General features: G+C 48.8%; 1 protein-coding gene across 1 annotated transcript in view; it reads left to right on the top strand.

Moving 5' to 3' along the window:
• The window catches only part of LOC121287874 (unconventional myosin-VIIa-like), a 217,143-nt gene that overhangs the window by 164,153 nt on the left and 35,998 nt on the right, over positions 1-16,992 (top strand). The window contains exons 45-46 of the mRNA XM_041205870.1: positions 2,558-2,674; positions 9,142-9,225. Of these exons, the coding sequence (XP_041061804.1) occupies positions 2,558-2,674; positions 9,142-9,225 (201 nt within the window). The remainder of the gene's footprint in view (positions 1-2,557; positions 2,675-9,141; positions 9,226-16,992) is intronic.

Below are 16,992 nucleotides of genomic sequence, written 5' to 3'. Positions count from 1 at the left end.
AATCCCCCACTATCAATATCCTGGGGGTTATCATTGACCAGAAACTGAACTGGACCAACCATATAAATACTGTGGCTATAAGAGCAGGTCAGAAACAGGGAATTCTGCGACATGTAACTCACCTCCTGAGTCCCCTAAGCTTGTCCACCATCTACAAAGCACAAGTCAGGAGCTTGATGGAACACTTTCCACTTGCCTGGATGAGTGCAGCTCCAACAACACTCAACACCATCCAGGACAAAGCAGCCCACTTGATTGGCACCCTATCCACCATCTTAAGAATTCACTCCCTCCACCACCAATTCACAGTAGCAGCAGTGTGTACCAGCTACAAGATGCACTGAAGAAATTCACCATTTGACAGCACCTTCCAAACCCACAACCAACACCATTTAGAAGGACAAGAGCAGCAGATGCATGGGAATACCCACCTGCAAGTTCCCTCTCATGGGAATATACCTTATCCTGACTTGGAAATATATTGATGTTGCTTCGCTGTCACTGGGTCAAAACCTGGAACTTCCTCGCTAACAGCACGGTGGGTGTACCTATGCCACAGGGCTAGCAGTGGATCAAGAAGGTGGCTCACCACCACCTTCTCAAGAGCAATTAGGGATGGGCAATAAATGTTGGTCTTGCCAGCAATGCCCACATCCTGTGAATAAATTTTTAAAAAGGAGCAGAATAACTTGGGTTCATTTGCACAAATCATTGAAGGTGGCAGGACAGGTTGAGAGAGCTGTAATAAAGTATACAGGACCCTGGGCTTTATTAATAGGGCATAAAGTACAAGAAGAAGGAATACAGTACAGAATCCCGGTTTGGCTTCAACAGGAATGCTGTGTCCATTTGTGGCCAGCACACTTTAGGATGGACGTGAAGGCAGAAAAGATTCATGAGAATGGTTCCAGGAGTGAGGAACGTCAGTTATGTAGAGAGATTCGAGAAATTGGGACAAGATTTGATAGAGATAGACAAAATCGTGAAAGGGCTGGACAGAGTAGATATGGAGAAACTGTTCCCATTGGCGGAAGGATCGAGAACGAGATCGATTTAAGGTGATTGGCAAAAGAAGCAATGGCAACGTGAGGGAAACACTTTTGCACAGTGAGTGGTTAGGATCTGGAATGCTCTACCTGAGTGTGTGGTGGAGGCAGATTCAAACATGGCTTTCAAAAGGGAATTGGATCATTATCTGATGAGGAAAAACTTGCAGGGCTACAGGGAGAAGGCGGGGGAGTGACAGTCGGTGAATTACTCTTGCAGAGAGCTGGCACAGACAGCCTATACCCTCCAGTGCTGTAACCATTCTATGATTCTATGATTCAAGTTCAATGTATTGAAAAAATTAACTCGAAGAGAAGCACTTTTTTTTAACGTATGGAGGAAGCTGTGAAGTTTGTAAGTTATTCCAAAATATACACTGAATACTGTTCATTCATTCATTCAATGTTAAATAACTTGTTGGTTTAAAGCTTCCCGTAGCCTGATCTGATGTATAATTGAGTTACGTACCCATGAGAGGGCTATCACGTGGAGACACCTAACACATTCTAGTGAGGCAGAATACAAAGGCAAGGACTTTCTTTTGGACCTTCTGTTTACATTAATATTACACTGATAAAGGAACACTCCAGATTATAAGGGACATGAAGTCCGTGTCCAGGATTGCTCAGAGAAGCTGAACTCAAGGAGAATATCCTGTATCAATATCCTGACATCCTGGGGAGTTACCATTGACCAGAAACTGAATTGGACCAGCCATATAAACACTGTGGCTACAAGCAGGTTAGAGATTAGGAATTCTGCAGTGAGTAACTCACCTCCTGACTCCCCAAAGCCTGTTCACCATCTACAAGGCACAAGTCAGGAGTGTGATGGAATACTCCCCACTTGCCTGGATGAGTGCAGCTCCAACAACATGCAAAAAGCTCAACACTGTCCAGGACAAAGGTGCTGCTTGATTGGCACCCTGTTCACCATCTTAAGAATTCTGTCCCTCCACCACTGATGCACAGAGTTAGCAGTGTGTACCATCTACAAGGTGCACTGCAGCAACTCACCAAGGCTCCTTCAAGTGCATTCTCCAAACCTGTGACCTCTACCATTTAGAAGGACAAGGGCAGCAGATAGATGGGAACACCACCTGTTCCCCTCCAAGCCACACACCATCTTGACTTAGAAATATATTGCAGTTCCTTCACTGTCACTGGGTCAGAATCCTGGAATTCCCTCCCCAACAGCACTGTGGGTGTGCCTACACCACATATACTGCAGCAGTTCAAGAAGGCAGCTCACCACCACCTTCTCAAGGGCATTCGGGATGGGCAATAAATGCTGGCCCAGCCAGCAAAGTCCACATGCCGTAAATGAATAATTTTTTTAAAATCCAAAGCCCAAAAATGCAACAAGGTTGAATACACATGTCAACATATTACCTGGATGGAAAGGTAAACCTCTGTCTATCTTGGAGCCTGAGGGCAGTGCCGATTGAAAACCTCTCCGAGGGTTATTGCATGTGAGGGTTAACCACTTCCTTGTTGGATTTCTTTTACAGTGTATTGTGGCCATGTGTAACAGGCATACAGGGAAGACAGCAGATGAAGTCAAGCTGGCATTTCTCAAATTGCTGTACCGTTGGGCAACATTTGGATCGGCCTTTTTCGAAGTGAAGGTACAGTGCTGCCGTGGAGTGATTTGCAGCCGTGGATTTCAATGTGTCTGTGCATTCCAGTGCTACTGAGTTCATGAGCACATTATTTGTATTTATTAATGATTCCTTTATCCTGGACCAGGTTTCGAATGAATGGAATAAAGGCAGAACACATTCAGTGGCCTAATTTTCAGGCCTTGGGTATTTAACTGTTGCTGACTCTGCTTGCCCGGAATAAGAGAGAATAAATGAGGAAGAGTAGGCAGACATAGAGTGATAAAATCATAGGGCAGAATTTTCTGCCTGCCGGGTGGGCAGGCCCGACTCAATCTCCAGCGGGCAGGGAGCCAATCCCCGCCAATGAAGTAGGCCGCGCCGGCATTTTACGTGGGTGGGCCAATTAAGGCCCGCCCAGCATGACGTCCGGCGGGAAGCTATGTGCTTCCTGTGCGGGCGGGGGGAGGGATTCCCCAAAAGCGAGAGTGCGCTCTTTCACGCATGCGCACGAAAGAGCGTACATCTCCCTGAGGCTAAGTGCAGCTTCAGGGAGATCACTTCCACTTTGAAAAAAAAAATTCCCTAACATGTCCCCCTCATGTGACAATGTGACATGTTCATAATATACAGATTAACTTTATTAAAAATTTTAACAACCTGCATGAAACCTCATCCCACCTGGGGATGAGGTTTCATGTTTTCTCTATTTGCCACCAGGGCTCCTGGTCTGCCCGCAATCCTTAAGGTTGGACGGGCAGGTCCTTTAATTGTATAATTGATCTGTCAATGGCCTCAATTGGCCAGTAACATGTCAGCAGGCCAACAGCAAAATCAGCCTTTCTGAAAATTTAAATGGGGCGGGATGACGTCGGGGGTTCTGCCCGATGGCATCCCATTTCATTTTGCGTGTTGGCGAGTGGGCCCCACCCCCTGCTCGCCGACAGAAAAATTCTGCCCATAGAGTTTTAAAGCATGGAAAGAGGCCCTTCGGCCCATCGTGTCTGCTGCAGTCATCAAGACCCTATCCACTTTAATCCCATTTTCCAGCACTTGGTCTGTAGCCTTGTATGCTATGGCGTTATAAGTGTTCATCTAAATACTTCTTAAATGTTGTGAGGGTTCCTGCCTCCACCACCCTTTCAGGCAGTGAGTTCCGGATATCCCCTACCCTCTGGGTGAAAAACTTTTTCCTCAAATCCCCTCTAAAACCCTGGCCCCTTACCTTAAATCTATGCTCTCTGGCTATTGGCCCCTCCACTAAGGTGAAAAGTTTCTCCCTATCTACCCTATCTATGCCCCTCATAATTTTGTACACCTCAATCAGGTCCTCCCTCAGCCTGCTCTGTTCTAAGGAAAACAACTCCAGCCTATTCATTCTCTCTTCATAGCTTAAATGCTCCAGCCCAGGCAACATCCTGGTGAATCTTCTCTGCACCCTTTCTGATGCAATCACATCCTTCCTATAGTGTGGCGATCAGAACTGCACACAGTACTCCAGATGTGGTCTAACTAGTATTTTATACAGCTCCAACATAACCTCCCTGCTCTTGTATTCAATGCCTCGACTAATAAAGGCAAGTATCCCATATGCCCTCTTAATCACCTTATCTACCTGTCCTGCTGCCTTCAGGGATCTATGGAGATGCACACCAAGGTCCCTCTGATCCTCTGTACTTCCTAGTATCCTACCATTCATCATGTACTTTCTTGCCTTGTTAGTCCTCCCAAAATGCATCACCTCACATTTTTCAGGATTGAATATCATTTGCCCTGTTCTGTTCCTCTGACCAGCCCTGTAGTCTAAGGCTTTGCTCCTCACTATTGGCCCTTGGCCCTTAATGCCATAAAGGGAATTTCTGCACTTGCCTGGAGGGCCTCATCCTCTCTCTCATCATCTGCTGTCTTGCTTTAGCCTGATGTGGAAGGGCCACTCATGATTCTGTAACATTACCATCAGGGCTCTATTGATATTATGGAATTCCAATTAGTGTTTATTTTCCTGGCTAAATCCAGCAGCATTGAAATGGGAGACGGGCAGGCAAGGATTGGCAAATGCAGCCGTTGCACCCCAGTTTGATCTCATATCCCCTATCTTGCAAAAGCAAAATACTGCAGATGCTGGAAATCTGAAACAAAAACAGAAAATGCTGGAAAAACTCAGCAGCTCTAACAGCATCTTTGGAGAGAAAAACAGAGTTAGCGTTTTGAGTCGGTATGACTTCTTCTTCGTCAAAGGATCTGTTGGCGATCTGGGCCTGTAAGGAAGTAGGTTTATAGGTCTGTTGGGCACCACTGGCTCTGTTGGGGTCAGTGGGTCTATAGGGATCTCTGGGTGTCTTGGCAGCCACTGGTTTGTTGGTAATGTTACAATCCTTGTAGTGACTGATAACTTTTGAAAAGAGATTAATTTCCCAGCAATTCCCAGATGGAATTAACTGAAGGGCAAGATTTCATATTTTTAGACTTTTACTGTAACAAAGTAACTAAACTGAACAGAATACAAACACTGCTTAATTGCCAACTAATACATCAAACTAAAGAGAAGGTACTTTTGTGTTAACTAACAGTCGAGATACGTCTTGCAATCGTTTTTGCTGTGCACCGCACTTCTGGCACGTATCTAGCATTACAGGAACAGTTCCAAAGTATCTCCACGCTTTCCAACAGGCATAATTTTCCCCGCCATGCTAGGTCTAAATGTCCAGTGTCCTTCAAAAATTGTTCCACTCAGCCTGGGTTTTCGGGATCCAATGTATACCAGCAAGGCCCACCTCGGCTACTCCCTGTTTCTTAAATCTCCAAAAGCCCCATCTGTTCTGCTCCCTTCCTTTCAAACAGAAAAAAGCTCTCACTAGCGTCCTGCTTGGTGGTTAACACAAAACAGTCTGCCTGCTTCATTACAACAGTAGCTTCTTTGTTTTTCTGCTTCTCAAAAAGCATCTGCCCTTTGTCAGTAAGACACTGCATGAAGGTGCTAAGACTGTCACTTGGCATTTCAATAAGTTTTGGTTTGAGTTTCACCCCTTGGCAACCAGGTCACATGGGCATGTCTCTGAGCAAGTATTTGTCATGACTTCACCAGCCCCCTTTCATCTTTAGGTAAAGGAGAAATTTTAAAACATAACCATTGGGTAATGCTCAGCGTTCATGACAGGTGGGGAGTTCAAAAGATCTCATAGTCAATCTCTATGTGTAGTTGAACCTATTGCATATTATAGCCCAGAATATCCTGGGAGGCTTTGGTCTAACTGTGACATGATTAGTGTTACACTGATGTCTTTTCCTGAGGAAATTGCACAGAACTGATTTACCTGATCTCGGCTAAAACACATTTATGAATTTTCTTAGTCACCCATGCTGCTTCTGTTATGTCCAGCAGTGTACCCTGCTGTTCATTTGCATAGCTCCACCCCCTTGTCAAAGCCCAACTTAGGCAGGTTTAGCATGAGTGATAGATGGCATAGATTGGTGATCTGGGACTGTGGGAGAGTGGGTTAATAGGTCTGTTGGGCACCACTGGCTCTGTTGGGGTCAGTGGGTCTATAGGGATCTCTGGGTGTGCTGGCAGCCACTGATTGTGTTGAGGGTAACTGGGTTTGTTGGTGGCGCAGATCACCATTCCACAATTTAGATCACTGATGGGCAAGTGAGTGGGCTGCATGAGTGGCCCTCCGTCTCAGTGGGCTGCAAGATTGAATTCGGGCATGAGCACTAACCCAAGGATTTGCTGACTGAACCGTAGCAGCGCTTTGATTGGACGCAGAGGGAGCGCACGGCTCTCACAGTCAATGTTGTGTGCAATCAGCACACACCTCACTTCATGTGCCCTTGCTTTACGTGCGTACCACTTTAGGGAAAAAACTACGCGGACGGAAACCAACGGAATCTGGCAACCCTGCGCGTGGGCAACAGTCAACAAAATGTCTTGCGGGCCGCATTCAGGACCCTGACGGGTTGCCCATCACTGACTTTGATGCAGCTCAGCCTTAAATCACCTGATCTCAGCACAACTGAGGTCGTTGGAGTTTGGTGGTTAATTTCTTGGCAATTTTGCCGATCCATTATTAGTTACTCCCTACGTTATACTTGGCGCTGTCAGTTACGACACCTCGAAAATTTTCCGATCCTTTGCGCTGCCCACTTCCCTGCCAGATGTATGTTCAGAAGGTCCAAGCAGCTGAAATGAATAATCCCTGCCCTGGAAGAGGAGCAACACGGGGAATAGGTTCTGAGAGTGAAGCAGCAACATGGCACATATTGAAATCACTCACTCAGTATGGCATTGCCAGGAAATTTCTAAGCTGCTGCTGCTCCAATGTTTCTTCATCGGAAGCACAGTGTGAACCCCATTTACACCAACTTGTGCCAGTAATGCCGGCAGGCCAGGAGCAGCTCCAAGGAATTTTTCCATCAATATCACTCAAAATTAAAACTCCAGCTGGTAGTTGTTGTGCTTTTATAATGATATAAAGGCACCAATCACTTATAAAGGATTGTGTAAACACATTGTAGGTTCGTTTATTAAGACTAGGGGTGGGATTTTCAGCACCCACCTGCCACTGCAAGTCAATGGACTTCTGACTGGGGTGCTGCCTCACCCAAGGTGGGCCCCGCCCACAATGGGGCCGGAAAATCCCGGCCTAGGTATAACATGAGTATAGAGCTTTGATGCATCAGAGCTGTGCGTGTGCACTCTGCTAAAAGCAAAAGCAAAACTAAAACTGGATAACATGACATATTTCCTTTCTAATGATGTCTTGCTGCAATCCCTTAAAGGCATATTACAAGAGTAGTGATTCTTAGGGGCTTCTGAAGTGCCTGTTGGTGTCAACTGTGGCTCAGGGGTTGCAATTTTGCCTCTGAATCAGGAGGTTGTGGGTTCAAGTCCTACTCCAAAAGCATGAGCACAAAATCTAGGCTGACGCTCCAGTGCAGTACTGAGGGCGTGCGGCATTTCTCTTTCAGATAAGACATTAAACTGAGACCTCTGTACAGGGTGGGTGTAAAAGATCCCATGGCACTATATTGAAGAGGAGCAAGGCAATTCTCCTGCTGCCCTGGCCCTCAATAAACATCACTAAAACAGATTATCTAGCAGCTTCTCTCCTTGCTGTTCTGTGCAAACTCACTACCACCTTTTCTACAGCTCCAAAAATCTTGGCTGTGAAGTGCCTTGGGATGTCCTGAGGTTGCAGAAGGTGCTATAGTAATACAAATTGTTCTGTTTAAATAATTTAGACATTTACATGTTCAATGTGCAACATGTTAACTGTTGTTATTTTTGCTGCTGATATTGGATGCTTTCTAAACCGGCACCAGGGGTGAATATGATCAAATGAATCTGCTTTTGGACTTTGCAATGGAGCCACTGCCTTTTCAGTTGTATGTAGAAATGAGGGACTAAATCAGGTGGTAAAACCTGACCTCAACTGGATAACACTGAGTTCAACCCTACAGTCACACTTCCTTCTCCTCATTATGAAAGTGTTGGTGGTTTTTACCAGACCACTAAATGACGCTGCTGTGAAATATCAGAATGTTCTGCTTCACACTCCAGTCATGCACAGTCGCTAAACAACAACACAGACACGGGCAGTAAAATCCTGAATTAACCAATTCATTTACCAGGAAGGGAAGAGGTTTGCACTGGACACTGCTTTAGTGTCTGTCGACATCTGGAGTGTAAAATGGGCCTAGGCCCTGGCTCTGGCCTCCACCCTGACCCCAACCCCAATTACGACCCCGGCCCCTGACCGCAGCCCCAGTACTGACTCCAACCCTTGACCATAGCCCCAGTACTCACACCTGATCCCAGCCCCAATACTGACCCTGACCCCAACCCCAATACTGACCCCTGACCTCAGCTCCATTTGCAATCTACATGGACAAGGTTAAGCTTTTAGTTTCTATGAGGAATATACTACTTTAAAAATAGTATCTCCTGTTTGAACACAAGTGGGCAACAATTGATGGCACTATGTTTGTTTTACACTGGACTTCACTTTCTGGTGTGGACTCTAACAACATCTGGGGTGTAAAACGGGCCTAGGCCCTGACTCTGGCCTCGTCCCTAACCCCAACCCCAATACTGACCCTGGCCCCAGTTCTCACCCTGACTCGTGGTCCCAGCCACAGAGTTAAGCTCTGAAAGAAATTTCACCAAAAGCCCCAATTAATAGCATAAGCATAGGCAACAGCGTAAGTCTCGACATTATATCTCTGTGTGGAGTAATCCAGGAAATTCAGGTCATTACATCTGTGTGCATGTGCATACACATGTGCACACATCTTGGTTTATCATGTACACATGTACTGTTTGTGACTGTATTCAGTGGTTCAGTGTGGCTATACTATGGAGCATGGACGTCACTGTATGCAATGTCTAGTCCACAGTATAAAAGGCTAACATTAATTTAATCCTAACTTAAATTCTGAAGATGCTAATAAATGTCTTTTGCAGATATTAATAAATCACTCTTTTTCCATTCTAGCAAACATCTGAGCCCAATTTTCCTGATATTGTGCGGATAGCCATCAACAAACAAGGGGTAACAGTGATAAACCCACGGACTAAGGTAAAGACTAAGTACTTGGCTGCTTCTGAACCCTGATAATCAAAGACTCATGTCCTGTAACAGAGGAAACAGGGGGCTCAGAGAGACAAAAAAAATAATCTGTGTTTATATAGCATCCTTCACAACCTCAGGATGCCCCAAAGTGCTTTATAGCTAACTAAATAATTTTGAAATAATCCACAGTTGTTTTGTAGGAAATAATGGCAGATAATTTGCACATAGCGAGTTCCCATGGTTTGAGAAAATATCCTCACACAACTCACATCTCATTGATGTCACCCAGGGGCCTCAGTGCCCTGGGACCGGTGAGGGCTTCCATTCCTGAGGGCTGTCCACTCAGCCATTCTGCACAGTGTCTGTGTGTTTGGATTGCAGGACAGGGACGGACTCAGAAATGGCAGGAGTATAGGGGGGAATAGCAAAACAATCAGAGACCGAGGAGGGATTTGGAGGAGGGACTTAATCTGGAATGGCACCCTGTGTTCATGACCATGCTTTCAGTGCATGCCCGCCGCCACACCATCCCCCTACCCTCTCCAGTGTTCAGTGTGTGACCCCATGTTCAGTGTGTGCTCCCTGTGTTCAGTGTGTGCAACCCGTGTTGAGTGTGTGACCCTGTGTTCAGTGAGTGCCACCCGTGCACAGTGTGTAACCCCTGTGTTCAGTGTGTGCCCCTGTGTTCAGTATGTGCCCCTGTGTTCAGTGTGTGACTCCCGTATTCAGTGTGTGTCTCCCGTGTTCAGTGTGTGTCTCCTATGTTCAGTGTGTGCCTCACGTGTTCAGTGTGTGCCTCCCGTGTTCAGTGTGTGCGTCCTATGTTCAGTGTGTGCGTCCTATGTTCAGTGTGTGCTCCCTTTGTTCAGTGTGTGCTCCCTTTGTTCAGTGTGTGCCCCCTGTGTTCAGTGTGTGCCCCTGTGTTCAGTGTGTGCCCCCTGTGTTCAGTATGTGCCTCCTGTGTTCAGTATGTGTCCCTGTGTTCAGTATGTGCCCCCTGTGTTTAGTGTGTGCACCCTGTGTTCAGTGTGTGCCTCCTGTGTTCAGTATGTGCCCCCTGTGTTTAGTGTGTGCACCCTGTGTTCAGTGTGTGACACTGTGTTCAGTGAGTGCCACCCTTGTTCAGTGTGTACCCCATGTTCAGTGTGTGCCTCCCGTGTTCAGTGTGTGCCTCCCGTGTTCAGTGTGTGCCTCCCATGTTCAGTGTGTGCCTCCCATGTTCAGTGTGTGCCTCCTATGTTCAATGTGTGCCTCCTATGTTCAATGTGTGCCTCCCTTCTTCAGTGTGTGCCTCCCATGTTCACTGTGTGCCTCCCGTGTTTAATGTGTGCTTCTGTGTTCAGTGTGTGCCCCTGTGTTTAGTATGTGTCCCTGTGTTCAGTTTGTGCTTCCCGTGTTCAGTGTGTGCCTCCTATGTTCAGTGTGTGCCGCCCATGTTCAATGTGTGCTTCTGTGGTCAGTGTGTGCCCCTGTGTTTAGGATGTGCCCCTGTGTTCAGCATGTGGCCCCGTGTTCAGTGTGTGCCTCCCATGTTCAGTGTGTGCCTCCTATGTTCAGTGTGTGCCACCCGTGTTCAGTGTGTGCCTCCCGTGTTCAGTGTGTGCCCCTGGGTTCAGTATGTGTCCCTGTGGTCAGTGTGTATCCCGTGTTCAATGTGTGCCTCCTGTGTTCAGTGTGTGCCTCCCGTGTTCAGTGTGTGCCTCCCATGTTCAGTGTGTGCTTCTGTGTTCAGTGTGTGCCCCTGTGTTCAGTGTGTGCCCCTGTGTTCAGTGTGTGCCCCTGTGTTCAGTATGTGCCCCTGTGTTCAGTGTGTGACTCCCGTATTCAGTGTGTGTCTCCCGTGTTCAGTGTGTGTCTCCTATGTTCAGTGTGTGCCTCACGTGTTCAGTGTGTGCCTCCCGTGTTCAGTGTGTGCGTCCTATGTTCAGTGTGTGCGTCCTATGTTCAGTGTGTGCTCCCTTTGTTCAGTGTGTGCTCCCTTTGTTCAGTGTGTGCCCCCTGTGTTCAGTGTGTGCCCCTGTGTTCAGTGTGTGCCCCCTGTGTTCAGTATGTGCCTCCTGTGTTCAGTATGTGTCCCTGTGTTCAGTATGTGCCCCCTGTGTTTAGTGTGTGCACCCTGTGTTCAGTGTGTGCCTCCTGTGTTCAGTATGTGCCCCCTGTGTTTAGTGTGTGCACCCTGTGTTCAGTGTGTGACACTGTGTTCAGTGAGTGCCACCCTTGTTCAGTGTGTACCCCATGTTCAGTGTGTGCCTCCCGTGTTCAGTGTGTGCCTCCCGTGTTCAGTGTGTGCCTCCCATGTTCAGTGTGTGCCTCCCATGTTCAGTGTGTGCCTCCCATGTTCAGTGTGTGCCTCCTATGTTCAATGTGTGCCTCCTATGTTCAATGTGTGCCTCCCTTCTTCAGTGTGTGCCTCCCATGTTCACTGTGTGCCTCCCGTGTTTAATGTGTGCTTCTGTGTTCAGTGTGTGCCCCTGTGTTTAGTATGTGTCCCTGTGTTCAGTTTGTGCTTCCCGTGTTCAGTGTGTGCCTCCTATGTTCAGTGTGTGCCGCCCATGTTCAATGTGTGCTTCTGTGGTCAGTGTGTGCCCCTGTGTTTAGGATGTGCCCCTGTGTTCAGCATGTGGCCCCGTGTTCAGTGTGTGCCTCCCGTGTTCAGTGTGTGCCTCCTATGTTCAGTGTGTGCCACCCGTGTTCAGTGTGTGCCTCCCGTGTTCAGTGTGTGCCCCTGGGTTCAGTATGTGTCCCTGTGGTCAGTGTGTATCCCGTGTTCAATGTGTGCCTCCTGTGTTCAGTGTGTGCCTCCCGTGTTCAGTGTGTGCCTCCCATGTTCAGTGTGTGCTTCTGAGTTCAGTGTGTGCCCCTGTGTTCAGTGTGTGCCCCTGTGTTCAGGATGTGCCCCTGTGTTCAGCATGTGCCTCCCATGTTCAGTGTGTGCCTCCCGCGTTCAGTGTGTGCCTCCTATGTTCAATGTGTGCTTTTATGTTCAGTGTGTGCCCCTGTGTTCAGTGTGTGCCTCCCATGTTCAGTGTGTGCCTCCTAAGTTCAGTTTGTGCCTCTCATATTCAATATGTGCTTCTGTGTTCAGTGTGTGCCCCTGTGCTCAGTATGTGGCCCTGTCTTCAATGTGTGCCTCCCGTGTTCAGTGTGTGCCTCCTATGTTCAGTGTGTGCCTCCCGTGTTCAGTGTGTGCCTCCCGTGTTCAGTGTGTGCCTCCCGTGTTCAGTGTGTGCCTCCTATGTTCAGTTTGTGCCTCCCGTGTTCAGTGTGTGCTTCTGTATTCAGTGTGTGCCTCTGTTTTCAGTATGTGCCCGTGTTCAGTGTGTGCCTCCCGCATTCAGTGTGTGCCTCCTATGTTCAATGTGTGCTTTTGTGTTCAGTGTGTGCCCCTGTGTTCACTGTGTGCCTTCCATGTTCAGTGTGTGCCTCCTAAGTTCAGTTTGTGCCTCTCATATTCAATATGTGCTTCTATGTTCAGTGTGTGACCCTGTGCTCAGTATGCGCCCCTGTCTTCAATGTGTGCCTCCCGTGTTCAGTGTGTGCCTCCTATGTTCAGTTTGTGCCTCCCGTGTTCAGTGTGTGCTTCTGTATTCAGTGTGTGCCTCTGTTTTCAGTATGTGCCCGTGTTCAGCGTGTGCCTCCCATGTTCAATGTGTGCCTCCCGTGTTCAGTGTGTGCATCCCATGTTCAGTGTGTGCCTCCCATGTTCCGTGTGTGCCTCCTATGTTCAGTGTGTGCCTCCCGTGTTCAATGTGTGCTTCTGTGTTCAGTGCATTCTCCTGTGTTCAGTATATGCCACTGTGTTCAGAATATGCCCCTGTGTTCAGTGTGTGCCCCCCGTGTTCAGTGTGTGCCTCCCATGTTTAGTGTGGGCCTCCTCTGTTCAGTGTATGCCTCCCATGTTCAATGTGTGCTTATGTGTTCAGTTTGTGCCCCCATGTACAGTATGTTCCCTTTGTTCAGTGTGTGCCCCCTGTGTTCAGAGTGTGCGCCCTGTGTTTAGTGTGTTCACCCTGTGTTCAGTATGTGACCCTGTTTTCAGTGAGTGCCACCCTTGTTCAGTGTGTGCCCCATGTTCAGTGTGTGCCTTCCATGTTCAGTGTGTGCCTCCCATGTTCGGTGTGTGCCTCCTGTGTTCAATGTGTGCCTCCTATGTTCAGTTTGTGCCTCCCGTGTTCAGTTTCTGCCTCCCGTGTTCAATGTGTGCTTCTGTGTTCAGTATGTGCCCCTGCGTTCAGTGTGTGCCTCCCGTGTTCAGTGTGTGCCTCCCGTGTTCAGTGTGTGCCTCCCATGTTCCGTGTGTGCCTCCTATGTACATTGTGTGCCTCCCGTGTTCAATGTGTGCTTCTGTGTTCAGTGTGTGCTCCTGTGTTCAGTATGTGCCCCTGTGTTCAGTATGTGCCCCTGTGTTCAGTGTGTGCCTCCCGTGTTCAGTGTGTGCCTCCCGTGTTCAGTGTGTGCCTCATATGTTCCGTATGTGCCCCTGTGTTCAGTGTGTGCCTCCCGTGTTCAGTGTAAGCCTCCCGTGTTCAGTGTGTGCCTCCCATGTTCAGTGTGTGCCTCCCATGTTCAATGTGTGCTTCTGGGTTCATTATGTGCCTCCCGTATTCATTGTGGGCCTCCCGTGTTCATTGTGGGCCTCCCGTGTTCAGTGTGTGCCTCCCGTGTTCAACGAGTGCCTCCTGTGTTCAGTGTGTGCCTCCTGTGTTCAGTATGTGACCCCCCGTGTTCAGTGTGTGCCTCCCATGTTCAATGTGTGCTTCTGTGTTCAGTGTGTGCCTCCCGTGTTCAGTGTGTGCATCCCGTGTTCAGTGTGTGCATCCCATGTTCAGTGTGTGCCTCCTGTGTTCATTGTGTGACTCCTATGTTCAGTTTGTGCCTCCCGTGTTCAACGTGTGCTTCTGTGTTCAGTGGGTGCCCCTGTGTTCAATATGTGCCCGTGTGGTCAGTATGTGCCGCCCGTGTTCAGTGTGTGCCTCCTATGTTCAGTGTGTGCCCCCCGTGTTCAGTGTGTGCCTGCCGTGTTCACTGTGTGCCTCCTCTGTTCAGTGTGTGCATCCCATGTTCAATGTGTGCTTCTGCGTTCAGTGTGTGCTCCTGTGTTCAGTATGTGCCCCTGTGTTCGGTGTGTGACCCCGTATTCAGTGTGTGCCTCCTATGTTCAGTGTTTGCCTCCCGTGTTCAGTGTGTGCACCCCGTGTTCAGTGTGTGCCTCCCGTGTTCAGTGTGTGCCTCCCGTGTTCAGTGTGTGCCTCCCATGTTCGGTCTGTGGGTCCTATGTTCAGTTTGTGCCCCCGTGTTCAGTATTTTCCCGTGTTCAGTGTGTGTCCCCTGTGTTCAGTGTGTGTGCCGTGTTCAGTGTGTGCCTCCCATGTTCAGTGTGTGCCTCCCATGTTCGGTGTGAGCCTCCTGTGTTCAATGTGTGCCTCCTATGTTAAGTTTGTGCCTCCCGTGTTCAGTTTCTGCCTCCCGTGTTCAATGTGTGCTTCTGTGTTCAGTATGTGCCCCTGTGTTCAGTGTGTGCCTCCCGTGTTCAGTATGTGCCTCCTGTGTTAATTGTGGGCCTCCCGTGTTCAGTGTGTGCCTCCCGTGTTCAGTATGTGCCTCCCGTGTTCAGTGTGTGCCTCCCGTGTTCAGTGTGTGCCTCCTATCTTCAGTGTGGGGCTCCCATGTTCAGTGTATGCCTCCTGTGTTCATTGTGTGCCTCCTATGTTCAGTCTGTGCCTCCCGTGTTCAACGTGTGCCTCCCATGTTCAATTTGTGCATCCTATGTTCAGTTTGTGCCCCTGTGTTCCGTATGTTCCCGTGGTCAGTGTGTGTCCCATGTTCAGTGTGTGCCACCTGTGTTCAATGTGTGCCTCCTGTGTTCAAGGTGTGCCTCCTGTGTTCAAGGTGTGCTTCTGTGTTCAGTGTTTTCCCCCTTTGTTTAATTTGTGCCACTGTGTTCAGTGTGTGCCTCCCATGTTCAGTGTGTGTCTCCCTGTGTTCAGTGTTTGTTTCCCGTGTTCAGTGTGTTGCTCCCATGTTCAGTGTGTGCCTCCCATGTTCAGTTTGTGCATCCTATGTTCAGTTTGTGCCCCCGTGTTCAGTATGTTCCCGTGTTCCGTGTGTGCCCCCCGTGTTCAGTGTGTGCCTCCCGTGTTCAGTGTGTGCCTCCCATGTTCAATGTGTGCTTCTGTGTTCAGTGTGTTCTCCTGTGTTCAGTATATGCCACTGTGTTCAGTATGTGCCCCTGTGTTCAGTTTGTGCCCCCGTGTTCAATGTGTGCCTCCCATGTTCAGTGTGTGCCTCCTATGTTCAGTGTGTGCCTCCCATGTTCAATGTGTGCTTATGTGTTCAGTTTGTGCCCCCGTGTTCAGTATGTTCCCTTTGTTCAGTGTGTGCCCCCTGTGTTTAGTGTGTTCACCCTGTGTTCAGTATGTGACCCTGTTTTCAGTGAGTGCCACCCTTGTTCAGTGTGTGCCCCGTGTTCAGTGTGTGCCTTCCATATTCAGTGTGTGCCTCCCATGTTCGGTGTGTGCCTCCTGTGTTCAATGTGTGCCTCCTATGTTCAGTTTGTGCCTCCCGTGTTCAGTTTCTGCCTCCCGTGTTCAATGTGTGCTTCTGTGTTCAGTATGTGCCCCTGTGTTCAGTGTGTGCCTCCCGTGTTCAGTGTGTGCCTCCCGTGTTCAGTGTGTGCCTCCCATGTTCCGTGTGTGCCTCCTATGTACATTGTGTGCCTCCCGTGTTCAATGTGTGCTTCTGTGTTCAGTGTGTGCTCCTGTGTTCAGTATGTGCCCCTGTGTTCAGTATGTGCCCCTGTGTTCAGTATGTGCCCCTGTGTTCAGTGTGTGCCTACCGTGTTCAGTGTGTGCCTCCCATGTTCAATGTGTGCTTCTGTGTTCATTATGTGCCTCCCGTATTCATTGTGGGCCTCCCGTATTCATTGTGGGCCTCCCGTGTTCAGTGTGTGCCTCCCGTGTTCAGTGTATGCCTCCCGTGTTCAGTGTGTGCCTCCCGTGATCAGTGTGTGCCTCCTGTGTTCAGTGTGTGCCTCCCGTGTTCAGTGTGTACCTCCTATCTTCAGTATGGGCCTCGCATGTTCAGTGTTTGCCTCCTGTGTTCATTGTGTGCCTCTTATGTTCAGTTTGTGCCTCCCGTGTTCAACGAGTGCCTCCTGTGTTTAGTGTGTGCCTCCCGTGTTCAGTATGTGACCCCCCGTGTTCAGTGTGTGCCTCCCATGTTCAATGTGTGCTTCTGTGTTCAGTGTGTGCCCCTGTGTTCAGTATGTGTCCCTGTGTTCAGTGTGTGCACCCCGTGTTCAGTGTGTGACCCCATGTTCAGTGTGTGCCTTCCATGTTCAGTGTGTGCCCCCGTATTCTGTGTGTGTCTCCCGTGTTCAGTGGGTGTCTCCCGTGTTCAGTGTGTGCCTCCCGTGTTCAGTGTGTGCCTCCCATCTTCAGTGTGTGCCTCCTGTGTTCAAGGTGTGCTTCTGTGTTCAGTGTTTTCCCCCTTTGTTCAATTTGTGCCACTGTGTTCAGTGTGTGCCTCCCGTGTTCAGTGTGTGTCTCTCGTGTTCAGTGTGTGTCTCCCGTGTTCAGTGTTTGTCTCCCGTGTTCAGTGTGTTGCTCCCATGTTCAGTGTGTGCCTCCCATGTTCAGTGTGTGCCTCCTATGTTCAGTTTGTGCGTCCTATGTTCAGTTTGTGCCCCCGTGTTCAGTATGTTCCCATGTTCCGTGTGTGCCCCCTGTGTTCAGTGTGTGCGCCCCGTGTTTCGTGTGTGCGCCCCGTGTTTCG

Source organism: Carcharodon carcharias, chromosome 2 (assembly GCF_017639515.1).
Source record: "Carcharodon carcharias isolate sCarCar2 chromosome 2, sCarCar2.pri, whole genome shotgun sequence".
Lineage (NCBI taxonomy): Eukaryota > Metazoa > Chordata > Chondrichthyes > Lamniformes > Lamnidae > Carcharodon > Carcharodon carcharias.
The sequence above is the reverse complement of the archived record's forward strand: the minus strand, read 5'-3'. Positions and strand labels throughout refer to the sequence as shown.